Raw genomic sequence first — 13,040 nt, 5'->3', positions numbered from 1 at the left:
CTCCTGCTCTCTTTAATTGCTGAGTGGCTGAGAGCTTGCACTTGGCCTCTCTGCCCCCTAATCAGGGGTCATTAGAGGGAATGCACAGAACTTTCTTTTTTCTTCTCATTCCGTTTCACTAAAACAGTCCTGCTTCTAACCATTCCAACAATCACTCTGTTTATGGCACTAAACCAAAGTAGATTAAAAAGGATCATAATTCCTCTTCACTAATTTGTTCTTTGTCACTGCTATGAATAATAATCCTAACAACCAACCTGATTGACAAATCCTTGATAAAAAACATTATGAAGTAGAAAGAACTTCAAGCATCCTGGAGCAGCACTGATTAACATATTCAAAAATGGCTTAACCTGAGACTGGGTTGAAGACAAGCAAAGAACTGATTACAAGTTGTCTCAGAGCCAAAGACAAAAGTGCACCATAACATAAAAGGTGAATGAAAGGTTTCAGCAGGCAGATCTGAGATTGCTGATCGTTTATAAAGTGAACAAGATTGAAGGACAACAATGGATTTCATAGGGGAAAAACATCAGAGGAAAAATCATGTTTTTGACAATTTCTTCGTGAAGGTAAAGTTAAAGGAATAAACTCCAGAAAGCTGAATCAAATCTGATGGGGTTTTCTTTTCCATACAATGCATTGTGAGGCTTTCAAGTGCTTAAAAATTATACATCAGTAATTACGTGTGGGCATTGTGTAAAATATTGTAAAAAAAACAAAACAAACTATGCTATTAAATACAAATATTACGCGTCATACATATATATGACACATCAGGCAAAATCCAATTTTTTAGCCCTTAAATAAAAATTTTAATTTGTTGTCCTCTCCCGGTGCTATGCAGATATATTTACATTATTTTTGAGTCAGTTTTCAGTCTGTTCATTTTTCTCTATTACCTATTACGTTTTCTCGCCTATTACATCACTACATTTGCTGTGGAAATGCTAAACAAGGGCATGGACTTCCGGCTAATCAGTTTTGCGAATCTGCCATTTTTTTTCCTCACAGTGATCTAAATACATTCATTGTCATTCTTGTTGCTCATTCATTAACTATGTCGAGACTTTCTTTACTTCATTCAAATTGTGGTAGCATTAATATTTTAATAGGTATCTGACATGCATGGACACTATAGTTAAACTACGCTCCATGTTGCAGGTAGTTGGTATGGATGACGAGTGTAAATACTGTAATAACGCCATTCTGATCCATTCATTTGAATGCATGGCTCTGCAGGTTCGTTGTCTGTATTCTCCTGCACTGGGTCAGATCCTGGCTTAAACATGCTGGGTTTTTGTTGACATCTTTATCTTTGGAATAAAAAGTTTCTCTTCCGGTAGATATCGCTGCTATCGGACCACAAAAATGACCAGAAGGGATAGAATGGAGCGCTACCCCTTGGATATGTGAAATATCTCATTCACATAATGTTTAAGTACATATAAAATGCTGTAAGATTGCAGAGATAAACTGTCTTTGCCCTTATGATGGGATTTGTCACATTAAACGCAAAGGACACACAGTGCTGTGCAAGGTCTAGTAGTGAACACATAGATGTTGGAGCTAGAGTCAGAATTATTCCTAGTGAAAAAAGATTTTGAACAACTTAGAACTACACTCACATGAAAATATTCACCACTCATGAGTACGTCACTTGAAAGTTAGAATAATCGAACTTAGTAGATAATTTAACTTCCCATGACTGTCAGAGTCACCCAAATCACCATTTGATTAAAAATTAAGATGCTAACAAAAAGAAAAGTTATTTAGGATGCTACCTATATGTAGCAGAGAGAGTGTCTAGATAAAATATTGTACTTATGTGTAGCAGCACATTGCATTTTGCACATTCAAATGGTCTATCTGAACTCCAACTGGATCATGTGTACGAGCAGAAATCATGTACAACCGAGGAAGTGTCCAGTTGTAGTGTTAGATGACGTTCCACACCTCCTTTCAGTAAGTCAGATATCATATTCAGTAGTGTCATCTCTGTAACTGACCTTTGACGGTGACATAAATGGTTTGTGTGATGAATAGCTGTGGCTGGATCAGCACGCTGCACACATAGGCGCCCTCATCCATGCCTTTCTGAACATCGCTGAGCTTAAGTGTCCCATTCTCAAACACCACCTGGAGAAGTATTATGAATGTATTAGCATGCACTGATACGTCATCAGTAACACAGAAGGGTAATTGTGAAGAGTATGTTTTTGGACTGTATGAAGAACATATAAAATCCCCTTATTTGTGTAGTGTGCATTATATTTTACGAGTTTAAAGTGGACCTCACCTGACGATGGTTGTCAGGCAGCAGAATTCCCTCCTTGTACCAGTTAATTGAGTAATAAGGATACCCAATTACTCTGCAGTTTATGAAAGTGTTTCTTCCTGCCACCGCTGTAATATTCTTCATAGGCCTAATCCTCGGAGGCCCTGATTTGGAGAAAGAGATAAATACAGATATGTGGGGAAAGAAAGAGAGGTACAATCAGAGAAAGAAAAAGAAAGAGGGGAAAAAGAAGATTATTAGTTTATGGTGCCAATAGCAGGTCTTGGAATTTTAGGAATAATGCCGAAAGGGGAGGTGGAAAAGGAAGGGAGTTGGGGAGAGGGGTAAGGAAAAAAGACAGAACTCAGACAAAAAAGTTTCGAAAAAAATAAATAGAAAGAGATAGAGGTTTAAGACATCTTATGATTTTCTGGTAAAATGGCATTTTAAATCTGGAGCTGTATTGGAATACCCGAATGAGGGCTATTGAAAATATATTGCATAAAATTGTTATGAGATGTGCCTGTTCCTCTATATCTACATAGACCAGAAGAAAGATTATCAATAAAGCTCTTATTTTTCTCATTCTGGAGAGGAGATGAGATTTTGTTTAAAGCTCTTTATCAACAAAAACAAAAAACAGAACTGACTGCATTAACTACAAAGACAAAAAAATCTAAGTAAGTGAATGTAGGAAAACTTACATGGTTTTTTTTTTTTTCTAGTTTATTTAAATATTTCTGGATTATTTAAAGGAGGTGGATCTATATCTAAGCCTAAGAATAGCAGTCTGTTAATTTATGCTGACTAATTGGTCCTGAAAGGTAAGACACCTCCACAGCAACTGACAAAGCAATTTTCAACATCTCAAATATTAATTTTTGTGACTCCCCATTTTTAATGCATTTTGTTTCTCTTGCAAATACCAACGTATGTTTTCTGTGCTGTTTTGTTGTCTATCTATGACTAATATTATAAAAATATACAAGAATGAATTCTATGAAATTTGCTGGAGTCATTGTCAAAGGAGAAAGTCACGAAATACTGTTTATACCTATCCATCTACAGTAGTAAAAGAAGCTCCCATGTTGGAGCAAAATGCTTCTTCAGAAAACATGCAATCTGTGTGTAATTTGACAGAAAACGTTTAGCATTTTTGGCAGCAATTGAGAGCCATCTCTCAGTCATCCGTCACTTCGTCTTTGACCTTCTCACCATTGTTCATCTTGTTTTTGCTTCTTCTGACACCCTCTCCTATACCCCTGCCATCTTTTGGTCTCTTATTTTTTTTTCTCTCCCTTTCCTCCTTCTCTCAGCATGTTCTGAGCTTTGAAGTCACAACTCTGACGAGTCAGAGATGTATTATTCAGGAGCTCCATCACATATATGCACACACGCCCATGCGAACGCACACACTCAGGCTTAACATAAATATGTGTTCAGCTACGTCTGTACATCTCTGTGAACTTGGTTGCTCAGTGAAAAGGATAATTTTAATAAAGCAAACCATAGTGAGTGGGAAAGCAGATTAGCATGATTGGGCTTTGTGAAGTCTGGTCGTAAGTATGTGTGTCAATGTATGTGTGGCCACGCCATTTCTGACAGTTTGTGTAGCATGGATGGCTAAAACTCTCTGACACTGGAGCTCATTCTCACTTCAATAATCTTTCTGGCATGTTTGCTTAGAGCAGACTTGCATGTCACAACTATACATCTCACCAAAAGGAAAAGAGACTGAGAGAAAATGAGAGAGAGAGAGACTGAGAGGGTGATACAGCTTTGTTCATTGGCGTCATTCTTTATCAATGTCATCCCAGACAACAGTAGCTTCATCCCTTCTCTCACCAAAGTTTACAATCAGCTGCTCCACTTATAAGAAGCTGTCTTCTTCTTTTAGTTCTCTTGTTTCATCCAATCTTCCTCGAGTACTTAATCATTTGTTTCCTTCTCATCTTAGGTTTCATGGGTGAATTTTCGATAATGGCTTCTTAAATTGCTATGACTAGATGTATAGCCAATGTACAGTCTGCTTTTAACTAATTTGAAGCATATATGTGTGTATGTAATATATTTTCTCATATTACCCAAACAAAGTGTAATGTACTTTATTGAGACCAACTGTAGGGCATAATTGTGAAGTCGAATGAGCCAGCAGTAGAAATATTTTTCACCGCAGCTAAAATCGCTAGTCCATTGGCACTTTACCATATTTTCACACAACAAATTTCCACAAACTTGTGACGTTCATAATTAGTTGATTCGATGTCAATGCATTCTCTTGCCTGAGCTATAAATACCTGTAGTTCCACCAGGATTACCATTGTCCTCTTGGCTGCTTCTCTGATCATTGCTATCCTTCCGTAGCTTAGCGGCATACATTGGCCATTTGTGTCTGAAATGTAGTGTTTAAATCAGGCCTAAAAATCCAACCTGACCCGAGCCCATACACATTGTGTCCAAGCCTGACCCAACCCAGCTAATTAACTCTAATTAGAGGCCTGAGACCAAAGGTAGTTTAAAATTCATCCAGATATCTGACTTTGCACTCTGCTGGTTTGTAAGTGTTACTTCCCTTGTTTTTTAGCTTTTGTTTTGCATATTCCAGCTCAACTTTCTCACTTGTTGTAAATGTAGGGTGAACCAAGTGCAAATCTTCTGGGATATGTGATAGGGGCCCAGCAGGATGGAGCCATGTGTGCATATACAAGCTAATACACGTCTGCACCTCATTTTCTTTGCTTCCTCACCAGGGTAACCTACTTTCTCCTCTATTTGTACTATTATAAGTAGATTAACACATCTTTATATTATGCATTCTTGTTTAGTTTTCTCTGTGTTGTATGCTTATTAAAAATGAGCCAAAGAAGCCCGAGCTCAACCACCAACCATATAATTTTAGCCCGACCGGTTTGGGCCATAGATCTAAACTCCACTAAAAAGATTCGCAGTTCTGTCGCTCTCCATTTTCAGATGTTGGACTAAACAGTGCTTATATGGTGATTTAAAATGGTTGTTCAAACAGATAGGTTGTGGAGGTATCTTAATTTGAATTGTGTATGCATCAACACTACTGTAAAATATATATGCTCAGAGATTTTGATTACATAAAAGGGCAAAAAAAAAAAAAAAATGACACAAAGAAAAAGACACAACAAATATAATTTCCAGAAAAAACAAGAAATAAAATTTTAGAAAAATCTAGAAATTTTAGAAATATTTATTTTTAGAACAAAATTAAAAAGGTGTGAAAAATAAAACTATATAGAGGAGAAAAGACAGACATAGAGCCAGAAATAGAGCAAAAGGAGGGTCCAGTAGAGGTTATTGGTCAGGGTAGGGTGGGGGGGGGATCAGGCTATGGGAAGCCTCTGTATGACTGATATTGAAAAGTAGACAGGCACCTCTTACGTTTATGCGCGCTTGGTACTCAGCACTACCAGCCGAGTTTCGTGCGGCGCACCGATACACTCCTCCATCACGAATCTGCGGGCTGCTGACGTTGACGAAGCTAACGGTGCTCCCATCGGAGAGCGTGTACTGGCTGGATCTCACACGTGACAGATCCCGAGCCACGGGCTCGTCATCCAGGGTCCAGGTGATGGTAGGCGGAGGGGCTCCTTTGGCAGCACACATCAGGGAAAATGGCTCACCAGGGAGCACCACTCGTTCGCTGAAGGAGGCGACAATACGGGGCGTACCATCTAAGACAAAAAATTATAAGGCAAAAAAATAAGAAATAGGAAATCACCCAACAGCGGTACTTTATTCCAGCTCCCATTTCTTCTAGGCCCTCGTAAAACACTTTGCCTGCACCATCAAGCAATTAGAAGAAAGTGCTTTGTGCTGTATATTTTGTGACATTTACCCACCAGCTAAGGTCTTTTAGGACTCTCTGTGGAAAGCCATGTGCAGTCCATATTTTTGTGGTTGTGTGAGCTGTCTGCACTGGCACAGAAAGTAAAACTCTTAGTAAGAGTTTAAGGCCAAACACAAAGTGGTAACAGAAAACAATGGGTATGATTATGAACTCTTAGGTTTTTTTGTTTTTTTTTAAGTTCTTTTTCTTCTTCTACTCTGAGTAGTGTTTCAGTGTATAAAACAGCACTTCTATAAATCTACAATAAAAGAAAAGTAAAATACAAATTATTAACATAATGATAATGACAATTGTACCAACAGTGAGTTTATTAAAAACAAATGGGGTTTTTTCCCCCTACATAGACAAAAAAAATAAGGTTAAATTTTTCATTATCTTATGTGATTTTAGGTTACTGGAATATAAGTTGATCTTTTAACAAATCTTTACAGAGATACTGGTAAAGATGTTGGATGTTTTGAACAGCAAAAATTATCCTTTTTCATGGATTTGTGCCTTCTCAAAATCAATAAATGAACATATTAGCAATCAACTGCATTAGACATTCACCTATAAAGCAAAGGTCCAACATTGTTCACCAACATTTTTTGTTTGTCTAAATATGTTAAAATACTGCTGAACTACTATATCATTGAGACTAAAAACAAACCCTTATTCTAGCCTTAATGCGAGTAAGATTACAGAACAGAGAGAAAATAGTTAATATTAGACCTTTTTTAATTTTTACCTTCCAGCAGTATGATGGAGAAGTCCTGGGCAGTCTGGCCCTTTCGTGAGGCAAAGCACTGGTAAGCTCCAGAATGTCTTTTTTGTGCAGCAGAAATGAAGAGTGTCTCATTGTGTGCTCCTTGGATGGAAAAGTGCTGATCAGGCATCACAGGTTCTGTGTTACGGTACCAGGAAACAGTAAAGTGGGGGGAACCCTGGACGGCACAGGAGAGGATTACTGTACTGCTGATCCCAGTCTTGAGGTTCTTTGGAGACAAAGTGACCCGCAGTGGTTCTAGAGATGAGGAAAAAAATAGATGACAATACCTTAGATGGAGGCAAGTAAGTACCTACATATTGAAGGAACAAAAGTTGGTATATGTCAGCATCCCAGGCACAGGATGGAAATTTTCTTATGAGCTACACTGTGCTGGCTAAGCAACACAAATCATATTTTGGTGTGTATTTCTTGTCTATGTTTCAGTTCCTGTGTCTGTCGGGGTGTGTGTGTGTGTGCGTGTGTGTGTGTGTGTGTGATTGAGATTGTGTGCTGAGCAGCAAGGAAAAACCGAGACAGGAAGACAGAGAGGGAAAAAATGTCAGTGAGCAATAAAGCAGCTGGTGTGATGAGCTGGGAGCTGCTGAATGTGTGTGAGAGCATGTGTGTCTGTATGTCACTGCATCTGCATGGGTAAGATGGGTTTTTTTTCACAGAATTAGTGCATGTATCTATGACTCCAAGACTGTGAATGTTCTACCATATATGATCTGTCACTTAAGGTTTGAGATTTGCACTGTAATATGGTCACTCTGCTCAAAAAAGTGTATAAAATACAAAATAAGAAGAGAGTTTTAAGCAATTGGGGTGTGGGACTTGCTGACTAGCTTGCTTTTATCCTCAATAAAACATAAAGAGTCCCAAATAATAAGTCTAACTTTAGGAGCTTGAAGTTTATATAGTTATACCCAAGCCTTAGAATGAGACTAAAGTCAAAATGTTTTAATAAAGTCATATCTACCCTGACTACCTACCTATAACATTGAGATGACCCGTCACCTCTTTGGAGCCAAAGCTGTTCGTGACTTCACAAATGTAGTTGCCACTGTCCTCAAGTCTTAAGTCAGAGATAGTGAGGCCAGTGATGCGGCGTGTCCAGCGAGAGTCAGCTGGCAGTGGTCGACCATCCTTCAACCATCGGATGGTGGGATTTGGATATCCGGAGGCAATGCAGGGCAGCTCCACGCTGTGTCCAACCTGCATCTCACCAGACTGGAAACTATCCAGCACAGATGGGGGGGACTCCTTAGGGTCTAAAAGTGATCACAGAAATGTGATTTTGATTCAGATTAATATGCTCATCAACAATATTCTAAGAGACCAAAAGTCAAAGCATGATGCATTAGTAACAAATGAAAAAGAAAACAAGTTCCTTTACCTACCCTTTACAGAGAGCCTGGCTCCATTACTCTGGCGGGTCTCTCCACTGTACTTGTGCTTTGTGATGCAGCGGTAGGTGGACAAAGCATCTTCCTTCTGCACTTCTGAGATATATAAAGCGCCAAATGAGGTCAGGAAGAAACGATTACCTGTAAAAGAGTGGAGAAGTACAAGCTGGTCATTTTGGTATACTGTCAAAGGTAATTCCCGCATGCAGTGTGCCCTATGTCACTCCTTTGACCTATAAACCATTGAGACATACAACCACTTCAGTGATGAAACCCATTCTGCAAAAAATACCTTCCGTGCTGTTACTTATAAAAACACATAAAAACTAAAAAAATATTGAGGATAACTGATCTAGAGGGATGGAAAGCTAGATTTTTTCACATACAGATTTCACAAATTTTTTTTAAAAAAACATCTGTAATTGAAGACAAATTATATTGAGGTAATTTATAGGACATTTTACACTCTTCTCAGTATACTTGAGCAGGAGTTCTTATATCCATGCCTCAAGGGTCAGTGTTCTGCAACCTTTAGATGTGTCCCCAGTCCAGCCTCCTCGGTATCCAGTAACCCATCTAAAAGTTGCAAGACACTGGGTTTCAAAGCCTAGATTTAAAGACTCCTGCACTAGGAGCTGGTTGTTTTATGCCAAAGAAGCATTCAAAAGGCTTGCTTTGTTTTTTGACATTAAAATTTTCTAATATGATCTTAAAGAATCAGAATTCCAGATGAAGTTATTTTAATGAAGTCTACAATCTAAACTTTCAGCTAAAGGTGATCAAATGCTGCCCAGAACACTTAAAAGCCTGTAGTTCTCCAATTTGGCACGGAATAAAAAGTTTTGAATCAGACACTAAGCTTAGTGTCATTAGCCACCATTAGGTGTGGAACAAGGGTTGTTGATGCTTCCACTGTGTCTTCTGTAGTTTTTGACAAAGGAAATCAAAATAAATTGTTTGAAATACCACATAAGCACACACACAAGTTATTATTTCTACCCTTTTTAGGACTTTATATTGGCTTCCTTTCATTTTTGTGGCTGTATTTATGCCTGACCTGTCCAATTTGTTGGAAAAATCGGCCGTAAAAGTTGAGAAATGATAAAACACACGCTAACAGACATCAGAGTAGTTATGAATAATTCTTTGCAAGCATCTGTGAGTATTTTTAGTTAGTTTTTCCTTAATGGCATACATGACTGTCAGCCAGAGCACTTACAATCATAAAGTTCACACACATGTGTTTTCATGTGAGTCAGACTGTTGTGCTGAGTGCTAAGCAACGTAAGCTGTAATTTCAAAGCCTGCCCTTTTGTTCCAACCTGGGTATTATACCTTATAGGATAATATGCACTTGGTGAGCGGAGCCCTGTGTAACACATTGCTACACCCTTGTCACAACATGCCTGAAGAAAGAAAGACGGAGCACGAAGGGGGTGATCGGGTAGGAGGGGAGTGAGAAATTCAGAGACTATTACAACTGAAGACAAAGTAAAGCAGCATAGAGGACATAAATGAAAATAGGCTTGTCAAGAGACAATGTGAAGGAAACTTACTCCACCACTTATCCATCAGTTTTATTCTCCTCTCAATGTTTTTATAAATACAAAAGCAAAACAAGTAAAAAAATAAATACCGGTAAATAAAATCACCATCAGGAATCTGGTATCCTCACAATTGTAGTTTAGTGTGGTATAGAGTTAAGTTATTACACATTTACACAAGCCAGTCAATTCAAGACATGCTGCCCACAACAAAGGTCACAAAAGTCTTACTTTGGTTAGTTTATTGAATTATCATTTTGTGATCAAACCCTAATTTGTTATCCCAAACAAACATCACAAATTAAGCATGACAGATGATTTCGATTTAAAAAAAAAAAAAGGATCCACACTTAGAGATTTTTATCAATTAAAGTAGCAATTAAAGACCTGTTGTCATAACATTCTACACTTCTCATACGGAGAAGCAGCATTACGTTTATAATAAAGTACTGAACAGTTAATTTATTTACATAAGTTTATTTGATAGGGAAAGACATACGACGGACAAACTGAACAGCAGTCCCATGTTTGCGTCATAGTGCTTTTAGCAACAGCTAATTCGCAGCTGTTGCTGCGTCCCTAGATGGGCTTTTAAACAGTACATCTTAAAACTATTAAAAATTGAAGTAATAACCATTTAAAATAGCACAGCTGTAACATAATGTTTACAACATCTACACAATCATGTACATAAGACATGATTGTGAGAAAGAACATTAAGTGTGAATACAGTTCTGTCTTGGACATAACCAGAGTTTTGTTAATCTGATTACAGACTTTAAATTGACAGGAAGTGAGTTCCGTACAGCAGATCCTCTCAGACAGAGCACTTTGAGCAAAAGTGGTTCTACGAAAGGGAACCTTACAATTTAAATTTAAAGACGCTGTAGTAGATCTGCTGTTACCCTGCAATCTCTGTATACAACCGTTTAATGGTGTAGGTGCAAATCTGTTTAAACACTTAAAAATCAATGATACTTGGAGTTGAAGAGTTGATGCAACAGGACAAGGTTCAGCCAGGTATGTTTCTAGTATGAACCCAACCTCAGCTGCATTACAAATTTGTCAGTGTCAGGGAACTCTTTTAATTGAGTGATAGGAATACTGAGAAGTCGATATTCAATAAAAAATATTGAATATATTGTTTATATAAATAAACCTTGATTTATGGATTTCCATAATTTCTTGCCCCATGTCTGCTCCCATTTGTGGTCTTATGGTTTTCTGGCCCTCCCTCATTCTGCCTTTATTTTGGCACAGCTTGTATTTAATTTCTAGTCACCGCCTATCCTCCTGCTGTCTACAGAGATGAGACACACCTAAAACAGTGGAGAGGGTGCAGGCAGGGATGAAGGGAGGCAGCAGTGAAGAGGAAGGGTCTGAGGGCCTACAGGGAGGAGGATGGCAGATGGAGATTGATGGAGGGAGAGATGAGAAGATAAAGAGAAACATGCCGCTGGGAGTGACAGAGGAGGGAGTGAGAGTGATGAGGGGCCTACAGACCTGAGAGCTGAACACAACTAAAAACAATTCTACGTCTTTCTCCATCTCGCCCTCCGTTCGCAAACCTCTCCTCGTGGGAGAGATCAATTCTTGTCTAGTCTGCCTACGCCTCCAGGAGTAGGCTGCTGTGGTTGAGTGTGTGTTTGTATGTGTTCCTGCATGTGTTTTTGTGTTTATTTTATTTATTTTGCTGTTGGAGGAAGGATGGGAATTTTGAAGTCTATCTCACACCTATGGGAGTTGCACAATCACTTCACTCCCTCCTTATTTAAAAAAAAATATTTACAGTTCCTTTAGTTCCCTCTTCTATTTTGCGTGCCGCCCTATAATCCTCCTTCTGCCCTCTACCTAATTCCACTCACCCCAACATTTACAGTGCTCTTCTTCCCCGTATTTCACGGGGTGGGGGTCTGTGAGTAATGGAATCAGTTCAGCTGATCTGCCTGAGGCAGGAAGTCATGCCAGGAGCAGAAGCCTCGGCTCGATCTTTGCACATTTTCTGGAAATCCACAGACATACATGAAAATAACGAGACAGAGAAACAGGAATGGAGAAGAAAGGGATCATGGGGCCCAGGAGTATCAATTGTCTTCCACAGAGTTTCTCCAGAGAGAGAACACCCCTCTTCCTAAGTATTGAGAGGTGATTAAGAAAAGTGCAGCTAAATGTGCACTGTGTATGGCTGCTATTCTTTTAACAAATTACTGTTAAGTAGGATAAATAAAAATAGAACTAGTAGAAGGAGCCAAAAAGAAAATGAAAAATCTTTAAAGAAACGTATTCACCAGGAAGAATGGACAAACCCCCAGATAGGAAAATGGTGCATATTTTAAAACGTTAACTAGAAGATGGACGTAAGGTAAAGATGGAAACAGATAACAGAAGATGTACGCAGGAAACAGTCATTCAGTGGCAAACTGAGCTGAAAAGGAAATGGCGCAAGTACCGGGGGATTCTTCTTGGTGCTGCCATGCAAATGAGAGCGGCGCTGCAGCTATACTAACTAACAGCAATTCACACTGTTGGACTCATCACTTATTAATGCTCCACAGCTCCCCCCTCTCTTCTCCCCCCCACTTCCCTCCCATCTCTTTCTCTTTACCCATTCTCCCTCTCTCGTGCTCTCGCCAGGATCTCTCTTTTTGTTCGCTCTTTCGCTCGCTGTTGCTAGGGCCTGGGCACTCACGTGACAGCAGCTGGGTAGGGGGCGCTGCAGTGGCACACGACAACGAGGGCGAATGTGCATTTTTATGCACTTAGCGCGCATGCACGTGTGTGCGGCAGAGTAACCTTCATTAGAGGTAAAAAAAAAAGAAGAAGAGAGGAATCAGCCATTTAAATGAAGGCGATGTAAATCAGAGGAGAGGAACTGCTGAATGGATCTGTTACTGATTCGCATGCCGAGACCTTAGGCCACAGAGGGGCTTGCCGCATCACTCGTTGCATAGTGCCACTTTGTTTTGCACTCTTGACTTCTAAAACACGTCCTGGAGTTTGGCACTGGTGCTACTGTCAAAGATTGCCTTCCATAGTTCAGCGCCGAAGTGACCACGGGTGCTGTGCACAGTGCAGGCCAGCAGTCGCACAAATGGACTTCTCAGAAATGCGCACTGACTCAAACACACACAATGCGTCTTACAAGCTACATGCTTGTACTCCAACTATTTCACAATCCACATTTAGA

General features: G+C 39.3%; 1 protein-coding gene across 4 annotated transcripts in view; it reads right to left on the bottom strand.

The window, feature by feature from the left end:
* Nucleotides 1-13,040, bottom strand: part of dscaml1 (Down syndrome cell adhesion molecule like 1) — a 111,334-nt gene that overhangs the window by 38,242 nt on the left and 60,052 nt on the right. For all 4 annotated transcript variants that reach the window (XM_028045646.1, XM_028045647.1, XM_028045649.1 and 1 more), the window contains 6 exons: nucleotides 8,304-8,450; nucleotides 7,896-8,174; nucleotides 6,883-7,158; nucleotides 5,680-5,979; nucleotides 2,300-2,442; nucleotides 2,010-2,139 (listed from right to left, as the gene is read on the bottom strand). In XM_028045646.1, the coding sequence (XP_027901447.1) occupies nucleotides 2,010-2,139; nucleotides 2,300-2,442; nucleotides 5,680-5,979; nucleotides 6,883-7,158; nucleotides 7,896-8,174; nucleotides 8,304-8,450 (1,275 nt within the window). The remainder of the gene's footprint in view (nucleotides 1-2,009; nucleotides 2,140-2,299; nucleotides 2,443-5,679; nucleotides 5,980-6,882; nucleotides 7,159-7,895; nucleotides 8,175-8,303; nucleotides 8,451-13,040) is intronic.

Source organism: Xiphophorus couchianus, chromosome 18 (genome assembly GCF_001444195.1).
Source record: "Xiphophorus couchianus chromosome 18, X_couchianus-1.0, whole genome shotgun sequence".
Lineage (NCBI taxonomy): Eukaryota > Metazoa > Chordata > Actinopteri > Cyprinodontiformes > Poeciliidae > Xiphophorus > Xiphophorus couchianus.
Note: the sequence above shows the minus strand (reverse complement) of the source record. Positions and strands in the feature narration are given on the sequence as shown.